Source organism: Monodon monoceros, unplaced genomic scaffold (assembly GCF_005190385.1).
Source record: "Monodon monoceros isolate NGI ecotype Baffin Bay Population unplaced genomic scaffold, NGI_Narwhal_1 Super_Scaffold_16, whole genome shotgun sequence".
Classification (NCBI taxonomy): Eukaryota; Metazoa; Chordata; class Mammalia; order Artiodactyla; family Monodontidae; genus Monodon; species Monodon monoceros.
Genome location: NW_021703772.1, coordinates 96499743 through 96527343, shown reverse-complemented (window position 1 = coordinate 96527343; position 27601 = coordinate 96499743). Strand labels below are relative to the sequence as shown.

Sequence of the window (27601 nt, the reverse complement as noted above, 5' to 3'; positions counted from 1 at the left end):
ATTCAAAAATTAAGCATACGTATTCTGTCTACACATAAATAACCCATTTCAATCAGAAATTTTAGTTCCTTTGCTAATGGATCACTGGTGATTTACCTAGTAAAAAGAGAGCAAGAGAGCTCAGAAATATACGATTTTAAATAAAATATATTCTTCATATAAACCTCTAAGAGAGAAACGAGCCAAGTCCACTCCTGAGGATGCCAAACTGTGACAAGAATAAGTTGATTCCAGAGATGACCTGTTTTCATGTTTCAGTTCTTTATGGACTTTAATCAACAGTGAGTTCTGTAAGAGTGAGGCCACCACACAAACAACTTTCACTCCCCACAACTTTCATATATGGTTGAGACCATAAGCTTGTTGCCCTCAACAAATACCAGCCAGTATGCAGGAAGCTAGAGATTAGAAGTTCAGTTAGTATCCAAGGGTTTAAATCAAACTTTGCCTTGTCAGTACATAAAGCAATCCTTGGAGCTATAAGTTTCTCTAGGTGGTTACCAGGGCAATGATTCACCTTTGGGGGAGCCCTCATCTTTTGTTCTCAAGTAGTCAGCATCATCAGGCCTATGTATAATAATACCGATCAACACAAAGCTCTGGGTTGCATCAGTTCAGCTCAGACAGATGACAGTCCAGGGGGTTCAGTTACTCCAAAGAGCAGGCAGGATAGCCCCTCACTGATGGACAGCTACTGTTCAGTCAAAAACATGATGCAGGAAAGTGATAAGACCCTTTCCCAAAATGTTTCTTATTCATCTTCTGGTCATCAGCTTCCCCCAGCCCAGCACAGTGGGATTCAGGAAAGGTTTCAAGCGGTCACCTTACTTCGTAACTAATTCGTTAATGCACCCATCCAACAAATACGTACTGAGCAGCTCCTGAGTGCCAGGCACTGTGGAAGATGCCAGGGGTACAAGGGTGAATAAAAACACATGTGGAGCCTGTTCTTATAGAGCTTACAGTCTTGTGGAAGGAGACAGTAATCAATATGTCACCAGCAAATGTAAAACAGTACTGTGATGTGTGTTGCGAAGAAGAGTTTCCAGGGGCTTCAAAAATCAATACTAGAGGGATGCAAGAGAAGTCAGGAAAGCAAATGCCCGTGGTTACCACCATGAGGTCAACCAGGAAGTGACCTTGAGGTGGAAGGATGGGAGGGCAATTCAAAAAGAGTCTGAATAGCTGGGGAGGAAAGTGTATGTATAGCTGGGGAGGAAAGTGTATGTATAGCTGGAGAGGAAAGTGAGGCTGGATGGGCTAATGGGGCCAGGCCACAAGTCAAGGAATACTGCCTTAACTCTAATGGCCATTGACTATTTGTGTCTGTGTGTGTGTGTAGGTGGGAGGGGGTTGACATGGTAGGATCTGTATTCCGAAAGAGCTCTCTGGTGCAGTGTGGAGGGTGGAATGGAGGGAGGTTAACATAGATGTGGGGAAAGTAAGATGCTACTGCAATAGTCTAAGCACGAGTTGACTGAACCATGATTAAAGCGACAATCTCACGAAACGAGACCTCAGAGTTTGTAAATTATCTTGTGATTTTGATTCTTTAGTATGCAGTTACTCCAACAATGACAACTAATATTTTCTTAGGTCACTATTGTTCAGGGAGTGGGCCGACAGCCACTGGCAGCAGCTCATGGGGTAAGGGGAGGAAAGAAGTGTTGCTTGTTTAAAACGCAGATACCTTGGCCGACTCTGGCTTCAGTGAATCACAATACCTAGGAGTGGGGTCAGGCATCTGTAATTTTAGAGAGCACCCCAGGTAATTCTAACCTATGCCAAAGTTTAAGAGCCTCTAGACAAAGATGCTCCGATATAGAACACAAGTCATTTTTACTTCAGATAAACTTTTGAGGTTGCCCATTTGATTTAATTCTTGTGATTAACATAGAATGTAGAATGAACATATAATTAATCATCTAAACTAATACCTACTGGAGAGTAAAGGCTGTTGTAGCTATGAATAGTATACTGGGACAGAAGGTGTAAGCCAGGGAAACTGGGCATATTCACCCATAAATTGCTAAATCCTTCTTCAGTAATAGATGTCAGATGTTGACCTACCATAGAAACTACTCTGTATTAGTGTGATGAGCAACCCTTGGGAAATTTCTATTTTGAGTTCGGAGACTCCAGTGCCCACCACGTTATATTGGTTCCTTTTCACAGAAGCAGATGGCATTAATAGCGTGTAACTACTTTCAATGGCTTCCACAGTCACTGACAATAAGGTTCAAAGAGAGGTTGTGTGTGTCCAGTATGGGAGGAAAACAACTTCCCTGCCTGGAAAGTCTTCCTAATTTAAAAATAATGCTTGCTTGCCCATTGTTTTTATAAACAATAGAGAGAAATCTGTCCACCAGTGTCCTAAATGAGGTAGAAAACTGACAACTGGTTGTGACAATGAGCTCATAATTTCTATAATACAAAAAAGTAATAAAAGAAGTTTATTGCCTTCCCCACCCTTCTTTCAGTCCCACCACATGTGTGTGGTTGCCTGGTGCATACGCTTGGCCTCAACATGGTGGCCCTGCCATCTTCAACCCCATCACTGGGGGAGTGACACTAGGTCTGAGCCCAGGACCGGGAGGATAATTAAAGAACACAAATTTGGGCAAAGGGAAAAGGCAGTGTGTGTCACATGTGGACATACTTTGGCCTTTCATTTGATAGGCTACAAGGAGGGTCAGCCTCACATGTTTCCTGAGGTCCATCAAGTTCCATCTCACTGTGACCTATTCTTATCCAGGGTGGGAACAGAGACCCATTTTAGTTTTAGAACAAGTAGAAATAAGAAATCTACATTCCAGTCCTAGCTCTGCCACTAACCAGCTGTGTGATTCTAGGCAAGTCACATAACTTCTCTGTCCCTCAATTTCCTCATCTTTGAATAGAATGCACAGAAATAGATTAACTCAAAGGTCCCTTCTAGCTTTAAATGTCTACAATTTTGATCATCTGTAAAAACTCAATTTAGAAGAATAAGTATTTAAACACTGCTGAAATTTAGGAATGTAAATACAGAATGCCATTAAGGTTAGAGCTGCCTAGAAGATATCTTGTATAACAAAATCTTTGTGCTTCTTTTCCAGAGAGTCTGTCTGTCTGTCTTCCTTGGGAAAAAAAAAAAAAAGAAACAAAAAACACTTTTTTTTTTTTTCTGTGTACTTCTCTTGGGCCCTCCGATAGATGCCACCTAATCTAACCTTTGCATTTAGCACATTTCATTCCCTGCCTGTAAGAAGGGAAAGGCCTGGTAAGCAACATTAGAATTGGAATTTAGTGAAAGACACTTGTAACACTCATAGGAAATCATGCCCAACATGAGTCCTGTCTGTGAAAAGAGCTTATGGGAGGAATAATTTTAAGTATCTTCTGGTTGCAAGGCTTTAAAAAAAATAAAATTCACTCATCTCTCTATTTTTATTATTTTGAATTCTGATGGCCAACACAAAGCCAGCATATAGAAACACTGCATGTCTGATAATAATAGTTATACTGGGTTCTAGCTCATTCATTCTTTTTCTGACAGAGACTGCCCTTATCTTTTAACACTGAAAAGGAAGGAAGGAAGGAAGGAAGGAAGGAAGGAAGGAAGGAAGGGAGGGAGGGAGGGAGGGAGGGAGGGAAGGAGGGAGGGAGGGAGGGTGGGATGGGGCAGGGGGAGGGGAAGAAAGGGGAAGGGAAGGGAAAGGAAGGGAAGGGACCCACCTCAAGTACACGTGGCTTTCTAACTTGAAGATGGCAAAATGAAACCATGGGAATATGAAGAGACAACCAACTATCCGACTTTGGAAAGCTAGTCAGTCAAAGAAGTTAGAACAATTTGTTTTTCATTCTGGATATCCAGCCGTGTGTTAAATCCACCTACTAATTCGTACTAAAAATGTAAAACTCTATAATTTAGGACTGATCACATAAGGAAGAGACTTTGGTAGTGTTAGCCTGAAACATTAAGCTCTTTCCAGAACACAAAAGACATGATAAATAGCACCTAATATTTGTGTAACACCTCAGAGTTAAACCAAAACACCTCATATACCCTTTAACACACTCACAGCCATGGGGACATAGGACAAATATTCTGGGCACCCTTTACAGACAAGAAAACAGGCTCCAATAGGTTACGAGGCATCCTGTTACCAGGTAGTGGCAGAGCCAGAATTTAATTACAGTGTAATTTCAAGTGTCATGCTCTTTCCGCGGACCCAGTTACTTCTCTTGGACTTTCCCATGCACCCATAGATTTAGCCTTACTGCTAATTCTACCTGAGAATCTGTGCTCTTTATCCAACCATGAGCCATGCTGCTGACAGCATCTGTCCCCAGGTTCCCTGGCCATTTCTCCAGGGAGTGGACGATTTTATCAGAGATGTCAGATCTGGCCTCAGATGACTATTAGCACAACAGGTTTAACAAACCACAGCCATTTCCATAGTTAATGATGATTCAATTAGTTCAAAACATAAACACACACCTACTACAAGCTAAATGAAAATGTAGAGGCCCTCCGTCTGGCTGACAGCCGCCCCAGTGAGCCCTGGTGACTTCAGCTTCTGTGATTTATTTACTCATTTGTTGTCTGGTGGTGGGAAGGGTGCACAGAATATATTGTCACTTTAGATAGCACTTCGGCAAATACCATAACAACATTCCCAGGGACCGCGAGCAGCTTTTGTTCAGGACCTAGCATACTAAATTTTAAGGGGGGAAAAACAGCGTCAGATAAATCACAGGGTTTTAAAAGAACATCCCAATTTGTTCACGGTTTAGTGTTACTACTGTCAGGCAAAACATATAAAACTCTTCTTTTTCATCCCTGGATTTGACTTACAAAGTGAACTCGGAACACAGTAAAACCCCCAAGATTAAATGTGTATGATGGATAAGAGAACAAAGTGTTTTCTTTATGTCTCTAATATGAACCACGACCACTGGTATCAATTCACATCTACTCCACATTATTCACTCAAAACACTCCTCAGTATTGCCAACGATCTTCCATATTGAACAGCTCTGCTCAGGTACATTAATAAATTTTCAGATGATGCTTTTATTGCCTGTTCCATCTATCAGCAAAATTTATTTCCTTAAAAAAAAAGTTCAATTCCAAAGATACTTTAAAGGGAAACTACTGTGGAATAGGATGAACTATAATTTTCATTAAAGGCATGCTTCAGGTGGCCGGACATCTAAAAAAATTAGCAATAAAAATGATGTCCTTGTAGCCCATAAATAGTTGTCTGAGTGTAACCCGAGCAGAAAGAAACCAAAAACGGTAAGACTGTTACGCAGATGGGGAATTTCAGTGGTTAGTGCTATACTTAAACGCTTGGACATGGCTAAAAATAATTCGTAAGCTGACATCAAAATTTGTATTCAAAATCTCTCTCTCTTTTCCTCTTCTAAGGCCTCCTCTCTCCCATCATCCTAGTTTTCTGAGAGAATTCATGGGACGGGGGAGCCAGATAGCCTCCAGAGGGAAGCTGTGGCCTAAGCAAAGGCCATCCCAAAATGAACCGGTAATTTCAGTCATTGACTAGTTAGTGGTGGATGGGTGCCTATATTACTGATGTCATTATATACATCTTAACGGCCATATGTCTGCGATTCCTGGACAGAATGCTAATTTAAAGCAAATTTAAGCAACCTAAAATTTTCTATCCCACTGTCCCCATAAATACATAGGGTCAGGTGACCAATGTATCCAAATTTTTGTTTCAGAAAATACGATCAGTACTATATATATATTCTTGTTTTGACAATTACTGGCAGATAAATATTTACGTATCTTCTGAGTTTGTTAAACTGAATTGGGAAGTCTCTGCTATGAAAGAATTCTTTAAGTGTTCAAATACAATATAATAGTAATAATAATAATTATTATAAAAAATAATAGTTCATATGGAGAAGCAAACTTATCATTCCAAATTCAGTAAACAGATGTTATATGCAGTTTAGTAGGCCCCAGTTATAATGTAAGACTCTCAGGGGTTGGAATGTTTTATATATCACACCCCCATCACCATACCTTGCACAGCACACAAAACATTTAATGAATGTCCAGTGTTGTTGAATGTGATCGCGCTGAATGAGGGATGGCATCGCCCCGATTTACCTCTGATGACACTGTGCGCAAGCTTAAATACTTAAGCTGAACTACTTAAATATTCTTAAGTACTTGCAACAGAAAACTATCAATATTTTAAGCCAGAATTTTGCTACCAGAAAGATAAAGCAATGGACTGGTAAACCATTTGCATAAACGGTGAAAGCACCACTACATTGATTTCCACTCCTAGAAAATGAGATTTTGCATGTTTATGCTTTAAGGGATAGCCCCAGCACACGCACCTCACAAAGAAGCCCTTTTAAGCCGTATAGTTGTCTACCCTAAAATGCCCTGGGAATTTCTGGAGACTCGCAGGCATACTCCTAATCAAGATCTCAGTTCCTCTCTGCTTTCTCCTTCCTGGAGTTACCTAAAAGAAAAGCTCTAATGTGGTGCATTAGTTGTACTTTTGAAAGTCAGAGATGGATTATCTAGTTAATTCTCTTGGGGGCTCATGTCAGAACAGAGAGCAGCTTCACTTGTTTGCACCTAAATGGAACTTAAGGATAAAGCAGGAATATTACTTTTTTTTTTCTAGTATAATTTACATAATACCTGCTCTCTCTAGTCAGGCAAAACCCAATGCACAGCATAGGGCCCAACTGTTTGAGCATTTTATGGAAGAAATCTTGCCAGCAATGTTGTCCTGGTGTGCATTTTGACATTAAAACTCTTATTTTTATCCCTAACCCCTGAAAGTGGCAGAAAGCTATCACTTGAGGTGTTTCTTTGGCATCGAGTGGGACGTACATCCTGACAAGCTGCCTACAGCCACAGTGGGTGTAGACAGACAAAGAGCTACTTGGTGAAGACAACCTGTAACCCTGCCAGATGATTCATCTTGGTGAGAGAGAGAAGGAGATTCAGATAAATTAGCAAGAAATAAGCATGATCCTAATAGACAATTAGGAAAGTCAGAATATTATATATATATACACACATATACATATACACACACACATACATATGAAAAGTAATATAAATGTGCATAAAAAACTTGAGCAAGCATTTTCTTCATGCAAAATCTCTGTGCGTTTAAAGAATAATGAACCAGCCAAGTTTTGGTTCCTGAAACAAAAGGCTCTCCCAGAGGTCTCCCAACTTACTCCTACAAAGAGTCTTCTAGATCCCAGCGACCGTCATCTCAGTGCTAAGCAACTTTCTGTTGCCGCAGGGAGGGAGGAAGCATAAAACTAGCTACTGAGCAGATTTCTCATCCCAGGTGTGCCACTCATGGGCAGGGCTGCCTTGATCAAGCCCCTTGGGTATCTGTGACATTGTTTCCTCACGTGCAAAATGATGTAGCTGGATACTGGAGGTAACTTTCCACCTTCTGAGCACCTGAGACTTGCTAACTATCCTGTTCATCTCTGTACAGTGATTGACCTTCACGTGTCACACTACAACTGCTTCCTTAGAAAATCACGGAGGACAGAGGCTGGCTACCAGGTACACAGCAACATCACAATAAACAGTTGGTAAAAATGCCCTAAGCTCTTGGCTACCCTAATACAATATGAAATGACCCAACCCCTTCCAAGCAGCCCTGGTCTCCAAGATACCAGATCATCCCTTTATTGACTCTTCCTATCACTAAAGGCACCAGCTCTGAAGCCCTCTGGCTGTAGCTCTTGCTACGCAGTAATGATGCTGCCTAGTTTTCTCAGTCTCTCAGCCCATCAAACTCAGCTGGCTTTGCGTGTCCAGAATGACCCCAGACACCGATAAGAGAGTCAGAAGCAATTATGGTTCAGGCCACGCTGGAAACTCAGCTCCAAGTGGAAGGTTTTGAACTTGCTGGGCTGAGAGGGGTTTGAGGAACTCATTGCGAGGAGCAGGCCTGGGGCCTGACTGCCCACATCCTCTCTGACAAGTTTACACTGTCCTTCCAGGCTCTGCCTTGCATTATGTCAAGGACAAAGTCTTAGTTCGGTAACTCTCTGAAACTTGCTAATCGTTAGCTTTTTTTTTTTTTTTAAAGGATGTTTGCAGATGTAATTATTATTTTATTTATTTATTTTTGCTGTGTTGGGTCTTCGTTTCTGTGCGAGGGCTCTCCCTAGTTGTGGCAAGCGGGGGGGCACTCTTCATCGCGGTGCACGGGCCTCTCACTGTCACGGCCTCTTGCTGCAGAGCACAGGCCCCAGACGCGCAGGCTCAGTAGCTGTGGCTCACGGGCCTAGTTGCTCCGCGGCATGTGGGATCCTCCCAGACCAGGGCTCGAAGCCGTGTCCCCTGCATTGGCAGGCAGATTCTCAACCACTGCGCCACCAGGGAAGTCCTCGTTAGCATTTTTAAAAAGGAAAATAGGCCTCAAGCTCAGTTAACAGACAACACTAATTAGGGTGAATTTAGAATCTTGTCTGTCTTTCTTTCTTTGTGTCCACGGGTCCCTCCTATTTATGCAAGTGAAACAATTTTCCATCTCCAGCAAGGCCTTCCTACCAGCAGGGTTTCTGTTTCCCCAGACATGTCCACTAGCTCTCACTCCATCAGTGCGGGCCTCTGAACTGGGCCCACCCTACCCTCCAATCATTTTCCTGAGCAACTCACTGACCCACCTACCTGCTGCACGTCCTCATGGTCTCCCAAAGTCTCAGCCAGCCTTCTGATCCCTCACTGCCCCCTCAGCAGTGAGGTCATTACCAACCCATGGGCTGAATGTGGCTGGGAGGAAGGTCTCCAGGGCCCTGAGAGCTTAAGTAAATCCTCAAATATTACATAGCTTGTGAGTGGCTCAGTCAGGATCTGAACCCATACTGTTGGCCTCTAAAGGCTTTCCGCTTACCCATAATTCTCTGATTTCTCTCACCATAGTACCCACAATCCTCTGCTCTACCTCATGGGAATACCCACAATCCTCTGCTGTACTTCACTGGAATACCCATCATCCTCTGCTGTACCTCACCAGAATACCCATCATCCTCTGCGGTCTCTCATCAGAGTACCCACAGAACAAAAGGACCTTTCCATTTATCTGAACTTTAATGTCTTTCAAGGGCCCACTCAACTCCTACCTTCCCCAGAAGCTCAGTATGCTTCCTAAACATGAGGCAGCAGGTTGGCTACTTTGAGGGAAATGCTGGCGGTAGGTTAATGAAAAGAAGACCCTGGTTGGAAGAACCGTCACCATGATGAGCAAGAAAGGAAAAATATACAGCTGAATCTAATGCCTTGTAGCACAGTGGTTCTCAGCCCAAGCTGCACATTAGAATTGATCTGTGGAGATTTAAAAATCCTCATGCCCAAGCCACACCCCAGATCAATGAAATCAGAATCCCTGGGATGGAACCAGGACATCATAAATTTTTTAAACTCTCCAGATGATTCCCAAGGCACAGCCAAATATGAGAACCACTAGTAGAGAATGTAATTAATGCGACCCCTACGAGACTATAGGACTCAGAATCAAAGGACCACGTCCACTGTGACCTGACACTGTATGACACTTATAAAGTCAACTGCCTCTGTGGAACTCAGTTTCTTCAGCTATCTGTAAAGTGAACTTGAACTTTTTGCCCTTCCTATTTTGAAAGGTTAGTGTATGAGGTTCAAATGAGATGATGCCATGAAAGTGTAAGCTGTACATATTAATTATTATTGTGGCAATTTTCACTACTGATCCTCCAATGGTGATGTTCAAATGCTCAGGAAAGAAGAGGTAATAAAAACGCACAGAGAAGAAAAAAATCCAGTAATAGTTGGATTAGAAAAATTAGACATAATGACTCAAGAGAATACAGCCTAGTTAGTATCTTAAGGATATATGTACAAGTTATTTTGTAAATGAAATAGAAAAGGCTGTCGGAGAACACTTGCAATGGCATTGTTTTCAGATCATCACTTACAGTAGAAGCTTACTAATTCAGACTAAGGTATAGGCTTGACTTTAATGGGGAGAAATGAATTTACTGCGCTACTTTATTAATTTAGCGTAGATACAAAGTTTATTAGGGTGTGGTGGCAAACCCAACAGAACACACTTGGAAAAATATCTATTTTGATCAGTTTACAAAACAATGGAACCATCATGAATTGCTACAGATATTTGGCTGTTTATTTAAACAGGAGAAGAATCTAAGTCATTTTAAGACCCCAATTCAATGGGCTTGCTCCAAAAGTTCCTTTAAACTTGTCAGTTTGACACCTGGTGCATCCCACAGAAGGCATAAAGTAAATGGCACTAGGATCATACCAGGCCCTCAACGGTTTCTTATGGTAGTCCCAGCCTGAGGTCTGGGTTCTGAGCATATGAAGGCGAGAGGACAAAGAAGTTTCTCGCTCTTTAGTATGCATATGGCACTGAGCAAACCATAGAAATGATGGTTGCAATTTGTACGTTGCTTTTGCTGGCTTTCTCTTCCCTTCCGTATCCCTATGCTGCTTCCTAAAACCTTTCTCCCTTGGTACCCCTCTCCAAGGTGGAGTCTCACCCAGACTTAATAAACACAGGGGATTATAAGCTCCTAAATTACTTTAGGAAAATTATTTTCCTGTCTCCTTTCCTTCCAAGCCTCAAATTCTAAATTTCAGTTTTCTGAGATGGGTTGATAGAGCAAAGCCTGCAGATTTAACTGGGTCACACTAACGTGTGAAGGACTCCCCTTAAGTATGTATCTTCTTAATTCTTTATTTGTTACATAGAGTGATGCTTTAACGGATGGAATTTCAGGGAAACATACATAAGTGAGAAAATATTGGTAGATAGGGTATGGGGATGACAAGATTGCACAATGGGAGAAGATACCACCAAAAAGGCCAGTCCTGTCAGGGGACCTGATCCTGGGTTTAGCCCCCCTGAAATGCCCACAGTTCTCACAGCTTCATCATTTTCTCCAATTTTGAACCTTTAGTTTTTTCACACCTTCTGTGGTGCTAGCCGATAGGGTAGGCTAGAGTGAGGTGGGGTAAGAGGAAGCATCTGGGTACATGAAGAGAAAGAATAGATGAGAAGATAGATAAGGCTAGATGTTTAACAGTAATAGCTACTGTTTGTTGAATACTTAACATGTGTTATCCACGTTATCATACACTATCTCCAACTGTTAGATGAAATCATGTCTAGTGACACACTTTGAAAACAGCAACCTTTCCGTTTAGCCTTATTCTACCCATTACAGAGAAGAGAAAAGTGAGCCTCAAGTCGATTAAGTTACCCGAGATGACAAAAGCTAATTGAGTGAGAAACATGGGACCCGCTTCCAGGTCTCTCTGACTCTGAAACGTTTTCTTACTTAAATTCGCCTTTATGCATTCTCCAGCCACAATCCCTTATACGTGGGGTCTCTGGAAGGAGAGGGGCCACCGAGAGCTCACGGCGTTCTTTTTAATGGTCTACGATGTTCCTTTTCTCAGATTCCTTCTTCCCTTTATTAATCTGAATTAGCTTTTCCACAGGGCCAAGAAGAAAAACTGAGCACTGCTGGCATCTATATTTGAATAAGTGGCCAACAGACGGGCATGGGGGACGGGCATGGGACAACGTGTATTCAGTCCCTGTCTCCATCCTTCCCGAGCGTGAGGTGTTTACACAGCCCAGTGCATGGGGGACTGCAAATCCTCCATCTTTGGACCCTGGCACAGCTGGCATAAACCTTATGCAAACTAGATTAGATAACCTCTCCTTCCAGGCAACAGCAGAAGTCTTAGCGGGAAGAAAAACAAACCTTGAATCTCCACTGACCTTCCAGCTCCCCTTCACCCTGTAAGTCACACTTCCTTATGAATCTTTTCCCTGCACTCCTCACAGAGTTGAGCTGGCTAGAAAAGAGCTTCCCGATCAAGGTGTTGACCGATTCACAAGCCTAGTGACATATTAGAATCACCTGGGGAAATGTTGAAACTCACCAGGGCCCAGGCTCAGCTGCTGGAGACTCTGTGGAATTGGTCTGGGCTGGGGCACAGGTGGCTGGAGAACCTGATCATCGTCTAACCCTCGTCTTATAGTTGAGTTCTGAGGAAGGTCCTTTCTTGGCAGGTGGCTACTTTTCCCAAGCCTGGAAGCTGTTGTCAGGCTCAAGTACAAGATTCTAAGCCTGCAAGGGCTGTGGTCCTGCCTCTTCAGATGTGCCTATCAGGCCAGTGAACACCTGAACCCTGCACTGGCTTCAACCCAGACAGCAGACCCCTACCCAGACCATTTTCCTCTCACCCCACACCTGGTGATTCTTCTTGCCATGCTGTGTTAGCTTGTGCATGCAAAATCAGTAAGGACAACACAGCTGAAAGGTTACAGTATAAGAGAGATCTCAGCAATAAAAGATTTTTTTTTTCCTAGCAGGCACTTTCAACTTCTTTCTTAATTATTTCCTAATTCCAACACTGTCCATTTTCCCCACACACACAATTTTATCTCCATCTCATAAAACATTGATAAGCTAAGCCCTAAAAAAAATAAAATTTAGTTTTGTAGCCTCATGTGAGTTAAGAAAACAGGATCAAAGTTCAAGGATTCATATCATCGTGATCTTGCCCTGTTGAAATTCATTTGTTTCCTAAGAGGAAGAAATAACTGATATGCCTGGTTAATGATCTGACGTGCCCAAACTATTTGCCCAAGCGACACAATTACGAAAGGGCAACGTTCTTTGATTTCTACCCATACAACCTCCTGACCTGAGACACCGTCTGGGGTTTCCAAAACAAAGCCGGGCCCTCTGCTGAGATGAGCTGAAGAAAGCAGCTCATGTTCATTGACAATAAGCAGCTCACCTGTATGAAGAGAAGGTGAGTTTTCGGGGCACCATGTTATTCATAGGTTACATACGCTTTAATAGAGAGACCACATTCTGCTTTTATTTGATAAGAGTTCAGCTCTGGGTCAAGATATCTAACAGGAAACGTATTCGTGTCTGCACACAGAATGTAGGCAGAAATTGAGAATGAGAAAGAAGGGTCAGAACGTATTAAGCCAGGAATTTAAAATTTCCAAGAAGAATGTAGGTAACTATTTAAACTCTGAGTGATATTTGAAACTCCTCTATTCCTTTCAAAGTATTTTGTATGACTTTGGAATTACAGAGGTGAACCCTGTCCTCGGTCAGCGTGCTAACAGAGATTGTTTTGAAAACTTCTGGAAAGTATTTCTGTAGGGTGTAAAATCATACATTCATCTTATAGAATACTTTCAAAGAGAAAAGGAGTATTTTATGAAGGACAATGATTTTGGCTGCACTGAATCTCATCACTTTGGCTTTAAGAAATCCTGCTTCCTTTATCTAAACTTATTATATGAAGACAGGATGTTGCTTAAAACTAAACAGAATGAGGAAGGAAGAAAACCGCTTCCTTGAGGAACAGTTTCAGTCCTTTAAAACTTAACACACAATAAAAATACTCCCTTTATTACCATTACCCACTTCAGCAGCAATTCAAAGTTCACAGCAATTCAGAGAGAAGGCCAAATTTCTTCAAGCAGAATCAAAGGCACTTGAGACTTCCTCAGATTACAGGCCACGTAAATAAAAGCACTCAATAAAAGTATTTCCCATCCCATCGTGTATCAGAACTTTATAAATACCTGTGTAAAGACTTAGCCACTCTCTCAACACTCAGAATTCTAGATCATTTTTCCCAACTGGTGTGCACTCAGGGAATGTACTCACTGCTGACCTATTGATTCGCATTTGTTCACCACATTTTGTTTAGGTAAAAAAAGAGAAACAAACACTTTTCGGAATAATCTGTATGAATTACAGTCAAGCTCTCTGGAGAGTTCTCAAGAGTTCAGATCTCTCGGCTAATTAACTGCCAAGGCACTTACTGAAATAAGTATTGTGAATGAAAGAATCAGTACAGATACGGATGCAGTAGAAATGCATATAGCACGCGCTGAACTTCAGCTCCGTTTTCTCCTTCGCAAAACGAGGAAACAGGGGTGGTGGACTGGATACGTTTTGAAATACCTCACTAGTCTCCAACACATCTGTGGACCAGAGGAATCAAAATGACCCATCAAACTCAGAAACAGCCAAACAAGACAGGTCATTGTAAGTCTGAAGACAAAAGAAGGTGCCTGGAGAGCTGAATCTATTAAGGTTTCCTAAGGTGACTCTGATACTCAGCCAGGAAACAGAATCAGGAACTTTGCAGCTCCTGAGAGCCACAGATGGCAGCTTTGTCTTGCATTTACATATGCTCAAGAAAAAAAAAATGCTATTATATTAGAAGCTTGGAAACTCACACTTTAAATATAGTAGGAATATTGTTATTTTAAAAAGCTTTCTTAGAGAGGTATCTTTTGTGATTATTTAATTTTTCAACCCCAACTTTTCTTTCGAGTGCACTTACATTTTTGAATTTGCCTAAGGTACACTTAAGTCATTACAGGGAAAGAAGGTGAAGTTAAAAGTAGAAAGAAAAATCCTATGCCTGATAAGAATGATCATTTATAGACATCTCTCCAGAGAAGACATCCAGATGGCCAAAAGCCACGTGAAAAGATGCTCAACATCACTAATTATTAGAGAAATGCAAATCAAAACTACAGTGAGGTATCACCTCACACCGGTCAGAACAGCCATCATCAAAAAATCTACAAATAATAAACGCTGGAGAGGGTGTGGAGGAAAAGGAACCCTCCTACACTGCTGGTGGGAATGTAAATTGGTGCAGCCACTATGGAGAACAGTATGGAGGTTCCTTAAACTAAAAACAGAACTACCATATGATCCATTAATTCCACTCCTGGGTATATAATTTGAAAATCATAATTTGAAAAGATACATGCACCCCAATGTTCACAGCAGCACTATTTACAATAGTCAAGACATGGAAGCAACCTAGATGTCCAGCAACAGATAAATGGATAAAGGTTAAAGAAGATGTGGTACATGTATACAATGGAATACTACAGAGTCATAAAAAAGAATGAAATAATGCCATTTGCAGCAACATGGATGGATCTAGAGATTATGTGAAGTATGTCAGACAGAGAAAAACAAATATCATATAAAATCACTTATATGTGGAATCTAAAAACGAATGATACAAATGAACTTATATACAAAACAGAAAAAGACCCATAGACATAGAAAAAAAACTTATGGTTACCAAAGGGGAAGGGGAGGAGAGGGGTAAATTAGGAGTTTAGGATTAACATATACACACTACTATATAAAAAATAGATAACCAACAAGGAGCTACTGTATAGCACAGGGAACTATACTCAATATTTTGTAATAACCTATAAGGAAAAGGAATCTGAAAAAGAAGTTATATATACATGTATATATATGTATATATATACACGTATATACATATATATACTCACTTTGCTGTACACGTGAAACACTGTGTACTACACGTGTACATTGTAAACCAACTATACTTCAATTAAAGAAATTCTAATTTATGAAATAAAGTAATATCTCTGCTAGGCATGACTTGGGCTTCAATGAGGAAGGCCCCAGCCTACGTCACATGTTTTCTGTGTACATAAAGGAATCTGGATATATATTTGATGAGTGACAGATGTTAGGATGACTAGAAAGGTGCCCTTTCCCCAAGCATCACCACTTAATCACATCTGAGACTACTTTTAAGGAACTATTTAAGGAAAAAGTCATTTTGATTTTCAATTAGATCACTTGGAATAGAAATTACTTGGGTATCAGACCGTACTGCTTTAAATATAGGCTAAGAGATCAATAACTGAGCTTAGGGCATCATTAGAAGAGATGGAGCTGGGTTCGGAAGCTACACAGCTCAGGCAGGGCTCTCCACGAAGATGGGAAGAGTAAAGGGGTGAAGAGAGCTGATTGTGGACACCGTTACAACAGGGCTGTGTACTATGTCAACCTCTCTGTGCCTCTCCTGGGACAATGACACACTGCACCTCCTGACAAAGTTCCTGCACTCCATCTTTGTGGAGACCTACTCTGCCTGCCTAAAGGGTGCCAAGGCACTTGAGGGACCCAACACTGGTGATGTGTGACTCTGGGCAGGCAATCTAACAGCTCTGTACCTCAGTTTCCTCTTTTGTAAAATGGAGACATTTCAAATGGTTCTTGTGAAAATTCAGTGAGTTCACACTTGTGAAAGGACTGGACTCTGACCAGTACATAGCAGCTGCTCAGCGCGCGTCAGAAGCGGGGCCTGGGGTGGTACGGGGGGCACAGCGCGGTAGGGTGATGTGCTCCATGCTGCATTTTGTGTAGACCAGGCCTCACGGGATTGCAAAGAAGCATCAAAATCCCAGAGTTCTAAGAGCGAGAAAAAAACACTCGAAATCATCTTTCTGTGCGGACGGTTGTTGCCCTGAGCCTAGCACGTGTTTTATTTAATCCATGTATAAAAAAAAATAAGGCAGTATTTACAGACTAAGAAACTGCTCATAAAAACTTGAACTTTCATCTTCTTTTGAAATGTATGGCCGTCCGTCCACACCGGTGTGCATTCTGAGTCATCTGGATCTGCTGCAGTGGGGCCGTGACTGCTGCCTTCAGACCGGACAGAGGCTCTTCGGTCAGTCTGCCATAGTCTCCACCACTCCCTACTGCCCTTTGGAATTAAACCAAGTGTAGGTTGCGACTGCATGGTTTTAAAAAGCAAGACTTTTGCCTTTGAATAACAAACAAAAAACAAGCAAACACCACATCTCTCTGTACCGATTTCCTTATCAAAAGTGGAAAAATAGAATGTAACCCCCCAGAGGACACACAATTGTTCTCATACCTGGCCTACTTTAACCATTTACATTATTTGGCAATTGTAGGTTTTTTGTGTTTGTGGTCCCTAAAGTAATCCAAAACCTCTTCAATCACAAATACAAAAGAAAGGAGGAGCCCAGAGAGTTTAAGTGACAGTCTGAGGCCAAAAGTCTCGTTAGTGGCAGAAGCTGTACCACATGCAGGTTTTTTTCCCCCTCGTGAGTGCTTCCATTTATCTGTCCACTTTTTTCTTGCTAAATAAATAAAGCTAATGGGTTCCATTCATGTTCCATAGAGAAAAGCAGAGACAAGAGGAAATCTATCAGCTACAGCAAAGCAGCACAAAAGGTAGCTACAGACACAAGAGGACTTTAATGGGTAATCCATCATTAGTGTTATGATTCTCTGTATCTTTGGTTGCCTGTGTTGAAATATTTTGACAGATGAAGCTGAAGGCGTATCGTCCTCTCAACTAGCTGCTCCATTTCATTTACGCTGAACTGCCCCTGTTCATATCGAATCATGAATGTTTTTTCTAACATGTTTCCTAACTACTCAACTAAATGAAATGGTAAACTGGGCTTCAAGAATGTATCACATGATACAGAAGAACCTCCCAAATACCTAGAAAGAATGAGCTAGAGAAAGAAACAGAGCAAGAGGGAAATGGAAGACGGTTCTCCTTTTTCAGTCTCCTCTGCAGACAATCCTTTGAGGTCTTTTATTTTCCCATAATGAAAGGAATCTATCCTGGGTGCTACGTATATCACTTTCCCTCCGTATATTGGCAATATTTCTCTTACTCATGGGCTTGTCTCTCTCATAGAAGAAATGTCAGGCACAAACATTATATGGCTTATTAATTGATTTCAGTTTCCTTTCACTTATTTTTGTATTTTGAGACAAGGATTTTGTGAGCTGGGAAGTTAGGTTCCACCATCCGATTATCCCACTGATAACTGATCAGTTTCACTCTATGTATCTCACTTAGGGAAGTCTGAGATTTATTTCTAGTTCTACCACTTAGCATTTGCCAGAGTTGAAACAGTCCTCTTTGAGACTCATCCTTAAAAATGAGCAGGTTAATATCTAATTTAGAGGCTGTTGAAATGAACAAATGAGATCCATTTTGTGTAAGCACTTTGAAAACTGTAAAGCACCAAACATATGTGTCGTGACAGTATGACGGTTATATTAAAATACCAGGGATATAAGATGTTCTGAGAAAGGCAGGCTGTGGGGTGCCTGCCTCTTGAGTCCATGACAACAGAGACTAAAAGAAAAGGTTAAAGGACTGTTGAAAGGAAGTCCTAGGCAGGAGAAGAGTCTCTGGAGAGAGCAGTGCAGTAGGTTTGGTGGCATCTTCCTTTCTGTTCCCAGAACTTGTGCAAGCTGCTTTGTGGGCTCCTATCACATTGTTGCATATATTCAATTAATTATCTGCCTTCCCTCCCCAATTTCCAGCATCCTATAAACTGAGCTTTCCAGGAAAAGGCCTCTTTGTATCTCCAGCACTTAGCTTGGCATCGGCTAGGTACTGCCAGCCTGCTGGGTTCATGCGTTACTTAGTGTGATAGACAGAAGAATGTCCCTCGCCTAGATGTCCACATCCTACCTAATCCCCCAAACCTGTGAATATGTTACCTTACCTTCTGTGGCCACAGAGACTTTGCAGATGTGATTAAATGAAATATCTCGAGATGGGGAGATTATCCTGGATCATGGGGATGGGCCCAATATAATCACAGTCTTTTTATAAGAGGGAGGGAGGAGAGTCAAACTCCGAAAAAGGAGAATGGAACCAGAGTCTGAAGTGATGTATTTTGAGAATGGAGGAAAGGGCCAAAAGCCAAAGAATGCTAGGGTCTAGAAAAGGCAAGGAAATAATTCTGTCCTGAAGCCTCCAGGAAGAATGCAGCCCCGCCAGTACAGTGATTTTAGACTTTTGACCTCCACAATTATAAGAGAATAAATTTGTGTGGTTTCAAGCCATTAAGTTTGTTACAGCAGCAATAGGAATCTAACATACGTAGGTCCAAAAATAAATGAATAACTGTCATTTGAATGAATGAATGAGCAAATGAATGGACGGATGAATGAATGGAGAGAGCTCTAAATAGCCAGTGGAAAGGCCTAGGTTCAAATCCCAACTTAGATGATATCTAGCTACATAACTTGGGCACCATCATTTCATCTCTCCAGAAATTCTCCGCATAAAGAGTCGAGGCCATGGAGTCAGACTGACTACAGTTCGAATCCCTTCTAAGCTACTTCCAGGCTGCACCTTTGGGCAAGAGGTCACCTCTGGGAGCCTACGTCCCCGTCTATCCTCACTAACGTGAGGATACTGACAGTACTTCCTGCACAGTTGTGGGGACCGAATGAGCTACAGTCTAGTCACAGTCAATGGGACTCTGAACTAAACAAATGGGAAACTGTAGTCACATAAAAATGGCATTAATGTCACTTCATGCCCAAACCTTGAAATGATGCAAACTCTCCAAATTACAAAAAGAGTCAAGAAGTGCACAGTAACAAAGCCCGTGAAACCACGGACAGCCGCAGGGCGGGTCTGTCTCAGCTGCTGAACAGAAACACCTACTGACCTTTGAGCTGGTCCAGGTGAAATTATACAAGCTCTAAATGATACAAGTAACCAACTCTGAGAAGTCTTCAGGAACACGCCCCTTGAACAAACTACGACCACCCTTCACATGCATGCTTGGCAATTAGCACGGGCCTGGAACTCAGAAAGCTGTTACTCTACTGTTATTAGCTCGATGATAAAAGCCTCAGGACAAACACTTCCATGATGGAAAATAAAACCCACTCCGGCTTTCCTGTGGGTCTCAGCTTTGCATGGGCCTCTGGTTCCTGTCAGAGAAATCTTATAGTTGGAAAATCTGAGTCAGGTGTGCTAATAACCCTCCATATTATGAAGTAATAAATCTCCCAGCTCTTACCCAAAACAAAGAATTCGGCTTCAGGGAGTGTTAACTATGCACTCCACTGGTTTCACCACATACATCTTGCACAACCGATTTTCCTACTGTTCGCCATATTTAGAATACTAGGATGACTGAGGTGACAGGGACCTCCCTGGGACTCAGTGCCACCCTTCTCTCTGTTCTCATGTCTTGAATCCCCAGAGCACTAAGTTGTGCCTAGTCCACAATAAAAACTCAATAAATAGCTGTTGAATGTACAAATGACGCTTTATGGTTCATGTAACCCAAATCCCTCTCCAATTTTCCAGATAATGAGCCTGAGGCCAATGAGAGCAATGGCTGAAAAATCCCTTCCATGTAGCATGAATTCACATCAGTAACTGTCTCCACTCTAGAGAGAAGAGCTGATCCCCCAAATCTAATAGACTGGGTGATTAAGAGGAAATAGTTGGAAAACACATTTTTAGAAGTCTCTCTGGTTTTCTAAGAGGCTTCCGGTTTCACAAAACGAATTCTGATGATAAGAGTGTATACCATGGTTTTGGCTAACAAGTGTGTGAAGAGATTAGCAAAGAATGATGAAAAGAAAATAAGAACTTGGTGAAACAGAGCCACAATGAGGAGACTGGAAAAAGCACAGGAGGGATGCTGAATTACTTAGTTCTAATTAAAGCCTGGTGTTACCTGTGAGTGGGGACAGAAGACTGACATTTCAGGTTCCTATGACTCTTTAAGGCTAAACAGAACCATTTAATGCAGAGTCAAGTCTGAGTTTTTACTTATACATCAATTTTCTGCCAAAGCAAATGTAATACCTAGGAAAGATTCAGAGCTAGAAGGACTTAAATACTTATCCTTACCGTAGGCGACCACACATCAGGAAAAGCCGGGCATGCCTTTCCTATGTGAAGGCCACCTCAAGAAGAATCTAAACCTTTTCCTGAGAAATGGATTTGAGAGTTTTTCTACTGTTGTTATGGAGCTAACTTTGTTTTCAAGGTTTTTTTTGAGGTGGACCATTTTTAAAGTATTGAATTTGTTACAATATTGCTTCTGTTTTATGTTTTGGTTTTTTGGACACGAGGCCTGTGGGATCTTAGCTCCCCAACCAGGGATTGAACCCACACCCCCCGCATTGGAAGGTGAAGTCTTAACCACTGGACAGCCAGCGAAGTCGCTATGGAGCTAACTTTTATCTCCTCCAAGGAGGTTTAAGTCAACTCGTTATACTGCTTTCACTGGAGATAAAGAACAGTCGTCCCCGTTGTCATACTGTAGTTCTGTAGATGTCTCAAGAGTCAACGATTTAGGACATAGACTTCTTAAGGTTAATTCTATCTAGATTTCTTAAGTTTATATGATACTGTGACTTTTGTTGTCAGATTCCTCTCGATCTTTGTCATCACAAGTGGGGTTGCAGAGCCCAGAACCCGTGAATTCAGGGATGCTAGCGTGAAATGATCTTTACCAGCCGGATTCCTAGGACTGCCTCCCCACACCCACATGCTCTTTAGCTAGCCAAAACCTAGGGCTGCCCAGTGATCACCTTAAACTTTGGCCCACTTCCTTTCCTTCTTTAGGTTTTGAAAGCCCCCTATGCATAGTCGTGCAGTGGACATTGGGTGCCTATTTGTGACTTTCAGTGCTCTTCAATGAAAGTCCTACATTGATCTAGATTGAGTGCCTGGGCTCTTTCTGCTGTCAGAGCCTTCTCATCTGTATGGCCAACTTGGGTCATGCTCAGATTAGATGCCCTGCTTCCCAGCCTGGTCACTTCACTAATGTTAAAACACCGTGGGATAAGGGCTATCAGAAGATCACTTGTTGGGACTTCCCTGGCAGTCCAGTGGTTAAGACTCCGCACTTCCAATACAGGGGGCGCAGGTTCGATCCCTGGTCGGGGAACTAAGATCCCATGTGCCATGTGGTGCAACCAAAAGAGTTAATTAATTGAAAAAAGAAAAAAAGACAACTTGGTAGTGCATTGACCACTGACTCTCTCTGGACCTCTGTAGACTCCACATGGCCTGAGGAGCAAGACCACACCCATGAGCTGAGAAGACAGGCATAACCTCGGCCAGCTCTTCCATGTCCCCTCAGTCTCACCATCAAACTTGTCATCTCACCAGCCATGATGCAGTGTCCGTGAGCTTCTTACTCTCCAGGAGCCTGCCATGCATGTTCATACCGCTGCCCCTTTACCTAGGCTTCCCTCTGCCTGGAACGTCCTTTCTCTTGCTCTCTACCCCTCAGGTCCACCTTAAATGTCAGATCTCTGGGAAGTATTCTTTACCTTCCCTGGGCAGGAAGAGTCAGCGCCTCTCCCGTGTTCCAGAGAATGCTGTAGATGCCTCTCTTACAGCCTTGACCACAGAGTACCACGATACTTCTATAGGTCTCTCTGCATCTCTATAAACGTATTTTTTGTACCTTCCTACAACCAAACCTACAATTCCTTTCACAAAGTACAAGAAATGAATGAATTAAATGAATGTGTACAGTATTCCTCAAACAGAGGTGACTGGTAACAGAGGTGACTGGTGTGGCTCCCAGCACTGGGGTCTGGACCATCCTTTTTTATTTATCTCCAGGTTAGGGAGGGCAGAGCTAGAGAAATCCAAGCAAAACAAGCCAACCAGTATCCAGCCAAGAGCAAGACATGTGGTGTACCTGATAGACCATGATATTAACAGTTTCTTCTTTTTTCTGTTCTGGAGGTCCTTGACTCTGCAGTAGATTTCGTACTGTTTCTTCCATCCTGAAAAACAAGCAAAAATAAATAAGTAAATAGACAGGTAGATAGATAAATGAATAAATGATTTAAGAAATGTTTCCTGTTAACATGGGTCTGTTCCAGTTAGTAGAAATCACTCTTTAGTATATCATTCCCTAAACTTAAACCTGGAAATCTCTTTTCTCTTCTCTCTCCTTCATCCCCTATATTAAGAATCTGTCCTGAAGTCCTTTGCGATCGTTCTGCAGAATGGCTCTGGCTTCTCTCTCTCTTTACCATTCAGGTCTCTATCCTTGGCCTACTATGTCTGTACACATGCAAACACTTCCCAACATCCCTCTTCACTTTCAGTTTGACACAGTGTCACCCCAGTAAGTTTCCTGAAATACCACTTTGACTTTTTAAAATCAGTTTTCAAAGTTGACAAATCCTACATGAATCCATTTTCACCATTAATACACTGTTCTGTCTTTCCATGGTGGTCTTTCTATGTCAGCACACAAAGATCTACTTTTTTTCAACTGCTTCCTAACATTCCATGATGTGAAGGCACCATAAATTATTTAACCACTCCCTTGCTGATGGAATTTAAATTACTTCACAAAAGCTTGCTATTTGAATTAAGAAATATCTTTACAAATACATCTTAGTGCACATTTATGAGTAACTCTATAGGTTATATTATAATATATGTTGTATGCTATAATCGTATTTTAAATACCCACTTCAAACCCTTCCCCTTCCCAACCCCCCCCCCCCCAAACCCAAAAGTAAAGAGTAAAACACACACACCCATTTCCATTTCCAGACATTGTCCCAGGCTGTTACTACTTCTTGGAATGCCAACATCCTTTCACCTTCTCATGGGCCATCCATCTTTCAAAATCCACCTCAAGTTTCACTTCCTAAGAGACTTCTTTATTAGTCCCCTACTTCTATGAATTCTTACAGCCCTATACTTTTTTTTTTTTTTTTTTGCAGTATGCGGGCCTCTCACTGTTGTGGCCTCTCCCGTTGCGGAGCACAGGCTCCGGATGCGCAGGCTCAGCGGCCATGGCTCACGGGCGCAGCTGCTCCGCGGCATGTGGGATCTTCCCGGACCGGGGCACGAACCCGTGTCCCCTGTATCGGCAGGCGGACTCTCAACCACTGCGCCACCAGGGAAGCCTGAGTCCTATACTTCAAATCATTCATTCTATCACTTAAAAACTCTCCACTTTAATACTCAAAGATTTCATGTATGCATGCTTTGTCTTCTGAAGTAAATTACAATATTTGATATAGAATCATGTCATATATTTATGTACTTCCCTCAATTACAGATAAAGTAGGTACTCAGTAGACATTATTATATGAATCCCTTGTTAATTCATTTTAAAAAATGTTAAGTGCTTACTCTGTAACAGGCACTGACTGTGTATGCTCAAACTATGTTCGAATGGCCTTATCCTTGGGACTCATCCGTGAGGATTCATGGACCAGAACTCTGAGAGCAGGCTGCCCGAACTAAACACAATGAACACAGTGCTCTCATGCCCAGAACCTGAGTCGGCTGTCTTTTCAAGTCCCATCCTGAAGCATGTATTTTAGTGACTCAATATAATCCTAGTTTAGGAGATTTGTCGGGGGAAGCAGGCTGACCCAGCATCTCTCTCTCACTAGGGCTTCTAGCGAGACAAATTAGGGGCTCTAGGAGGCCTCTGAATTCCCAGAAGTGACAAGACCCTTACAGTAATCAATGTAGTGTGGTTCAGAATGCCAACTACTCATATGGCGCATCACTACTTAGCAGAAGAGTAAAGACACTGTGGATGAACTGGGCCAATCCAAACCTGGATTATAACTGGGGAAATTCTGCCTTCACAGGGGATGGCACCAGGATCCATTCAGGATTTCGAGAAGATGGTAGACACCGATTATGAGTGCGCAGAGAATGATTTGTGACTATACATTTACTCAAGCCATCCCTTCGTGCATCCAGCCAAGAAAGCAAAGTCTGTTCCCTGTATTTTCACGTATCTTATGTTATTCATGATAATAAAATTAAATAGTACTTTTAACTTGTCAAAGACCTCTCACGTCTATTAATCACTATAATGCACTTTTAAAGTATCATTATATCTCTGTGGTAGAGGAGAAAGCCAAGGTCCAGAAAGGTTGAATGGCTTACTTACGGGATCACGGTTAGTTGGACAGGGAATTAGGATTAAACCATTTTCATGACTGTAAAAGCAGCATCCTTTTTCCACTAGGACTTATTTACATTCAGGGAAATGATCTGAAATGCAGAGGAGTCTTAACGCCTAATTAAGAGTTGTCTTTGTGAAAACCTATTGGATGCTGAACCCAAGAAAGCAACGATATTATTTCTGACCTGGGGAGAGCTTTCTGTGAAAAAAATAGGTGTGAAGAAGTCACAAATTCTGAAATAATAAGTGATGAAGGCCAATTTCTAATACTTTATTTCATTTTATATAAACAGAGACAACCTCTTGAATGACAGTAGATTTTCCACGATATTTACTAAATCTACCATAAATAAGAAAAATAACGATAATGGTAATAACTTGCTCAACATCACTCAGCAGGGACTAGCCTCTTGTTTCCTAAATATTAGTCTACTTTCTTCCTATCTTCGCACAGAGATTGAACGTCTTTCTTATTTCAATCCTTATTTTATTCATTTATAAACATTTGGCTTAATTATCGGCCAACAGTTAAAACTCAAATAAAATCTTGTCTTTGTCATCAATAAATTAAAATACAATTCTGTCTCAGTGCATATCTTGCTGAATTATCTCTTCTGTATAATTAAAAGTTCTACGCACAAGTTGCTGGATCAAAAAGAAAAACATTTATTCACCTTCCACCCATTCTTCTTGGCTTCCAAGTTTAAAAAAAAAGAAAGAAAAAAGAGGGGCTGGAAAGAAAGTTGTTAAAACAGGATCTCAAACAGCCTAGACCCACGGTAACAGGGTGAACACTTTTCTGGCACAAATTCATGATTAATTAAAACCGATTTCATTTCCAAGCTACAGCTTGGAACAGAGTTGTAGGCCCTACCCTTGGTAAAAAATTAAGTTGTCTCATCTTTCATAACCTTTATGAATCTGCTAACAGAGAAATATTTTGAACCTGACAGGAATATACCATTATTCCCTAATGATATCTTTTTAAAAAAATTCTCATTTAGCAAACTTCTCTATTTTCCCAAAAATCAAAGACTATGAAGCATCATCCATTGTAGTGTAATGCCCAATGACATTTTACTTTGTTTTATTATTTTGATAGCTGATGTATGAGGGATTGCACCACCAGTCTGCACACAGAATAATCTGTCATCCGTTTCTCAGATGTGACTAAAAATAACACAATTCCTTTCCCCAGGTCAGGCATGGGTAGAGTTTTTTGTTTTTGTTTTTAAATTGCTGATTGGTTCAATCTATCGTTAAACGCTTACCTTAATTAACGTCTTCTAGTTCTTTTTTGATTTTTCCTTTTGTCTGACCTGAGATTAAATCCTTTCTTCCTCTAAATACCAGTCAAGTAGCTATCATAACTAAAAACTGTCTAGGCCAAAATTATACTTAGTGAGATGCAATAAATTCTAATGTACATTAAGTGAACTATTTTTAAAAAGTTAAGTCCTACACAAGTCAGAAAAAATAAACCAAATTCATATGCAAACAGTATATTTCAAGTAATATAGATATAAATGTAGGAATTGTATTTAATTGAAAATAGGTTCCGTGTTTTAAGGTATGTATCATTAAATTAATAAATTTTTCCTATAGTATTTCCTCTAGGGGAATTAAAAAACATAGGTTTTGTTTAAAAAGGGCACTAACTTAAAGTTAGAAAAATAGGACATTAAAAAAGAACACATGAGAAGAATAACAATTCAAAAGCACATAAGAGCTGGATTAGTGAGAATCTGAAACAAAATCTTCTCCCTGTACCCAGGGGTCCACCTTTGTCACAGACCCCCTTCTAAAGAGCAGATGACTGGGGAAGTTGTCATTGGATCTGCATCCATGTCTCACAGAGACAGTTTCCCTACCTAACAAAGGAAGATCCTTCTGCAAGTGAATATTCAAAGACAATGGTTTCCTGAATCCTTTCAAGGCAGGAAACTACCTAATCATTCAGGGCCTGATAACGTCAGGAGTCTCTTTACCATCAGAGAATATGATCTGAGCCCTGAAGAACTTGACTCATTCAATAATGAAAATGCTATTAGAAAACACAATCCCAGGGCACACTGGGAGCTGTTCATTATAACAGCAGGTAAAGGAAAGTGAAGTCTTCCACATCCCTTCCTTCCTCCCCAAACTTAGCCCTCTCTTTTGCCTAATGACACTCTGGGAACTGATCAGAACATTAGACGGAAGCGTTCTTTTGTGACTCTTGTGATCAGATATTCAGTTTAGCATGTCATTTTTGACAGAAATAGAACAAAGTGAACACAAAACAAGAAGCCACGCTCCCCCGCTCAAACTAGTAACTGATGAGGCTCTTTGAACTAAAAGCTGAACCGAATCATATTTTTGTTCTTAAGAAATATTTTAAGCTATGTATTTGCTGAGTAATCACATTAAATAAAAATGAAACTAATAATGCAATTACTCAATATTCCCCCCTATTTTCCTATGTGAGAGGCTGCAAGACCAGAACCCACCCACTTCTACTAGAAGTACATGCCATCTTCTCTTCACCTACACCGTGCACTTCGTTGACAGCTGCCGCTGTGACGTGCAAATTGCCTCTCCTTGTGTTTCACTGTATTTGACTACCAATCTTCTCATTTTGAGAAAGTGTGTCAGTTTAAGCAAGGGTGCTGCCATGATCGAATTTCATTTTAAAGACAAGAAGAAAGGGACTGGGGTTCAAATAGAAAGAAGGCTGAGGGGCTTGAGTCACTGCAGCACTTCTCCTTCACCTGGAGCCTCCTCCCTATGAAGTCATCCCATGTGACCCCATATAGAGAACAGCACTCATCTGGCAAGGTCAAAGGCCAAAATGGGGACAAGCATCCTCCCCGTATCTGCTGGAAAAAAGAGAAATGCTTACAAGACAGTCTTTCGTTGGATGACTATTAGCAGGGTTAAAAAATTTAAGCACACTACCACTGGGATATTCAGAAAAAATACAA

At 41.3% G+C, this 27601-nt stretch overlaps 1 protein-coding gene across 12 annotated transcripts in view; it reads right to left on the bottom strand.

Annotated features, from left to right (window-relative positions):
• The window catches only part of NCKAP5 (NCK associated protein 5), a 1052051-nt gene that overhangs the window by 303884 nt on the left and 720566 nt on the right, over positions 1-27601 (bottom strand). For all 12 annotated transcript variants that reach the window (XR_003793798.1, XM_029224397.1, XM_029224398.1 and 9 more), the window contains one exon: positions 22386-22473. Coding sequence is in view for 11 of the 12 variants with exons in the window: in XM_029224397.1 (XP_029080230.1) it covers positions 22386-22473 (88 nt within the window). In the remaining variant the exon portion in view is untranslated. The remainder of the gene's footprint in view (positions 1-22385; positions 22474-27601) is intronic.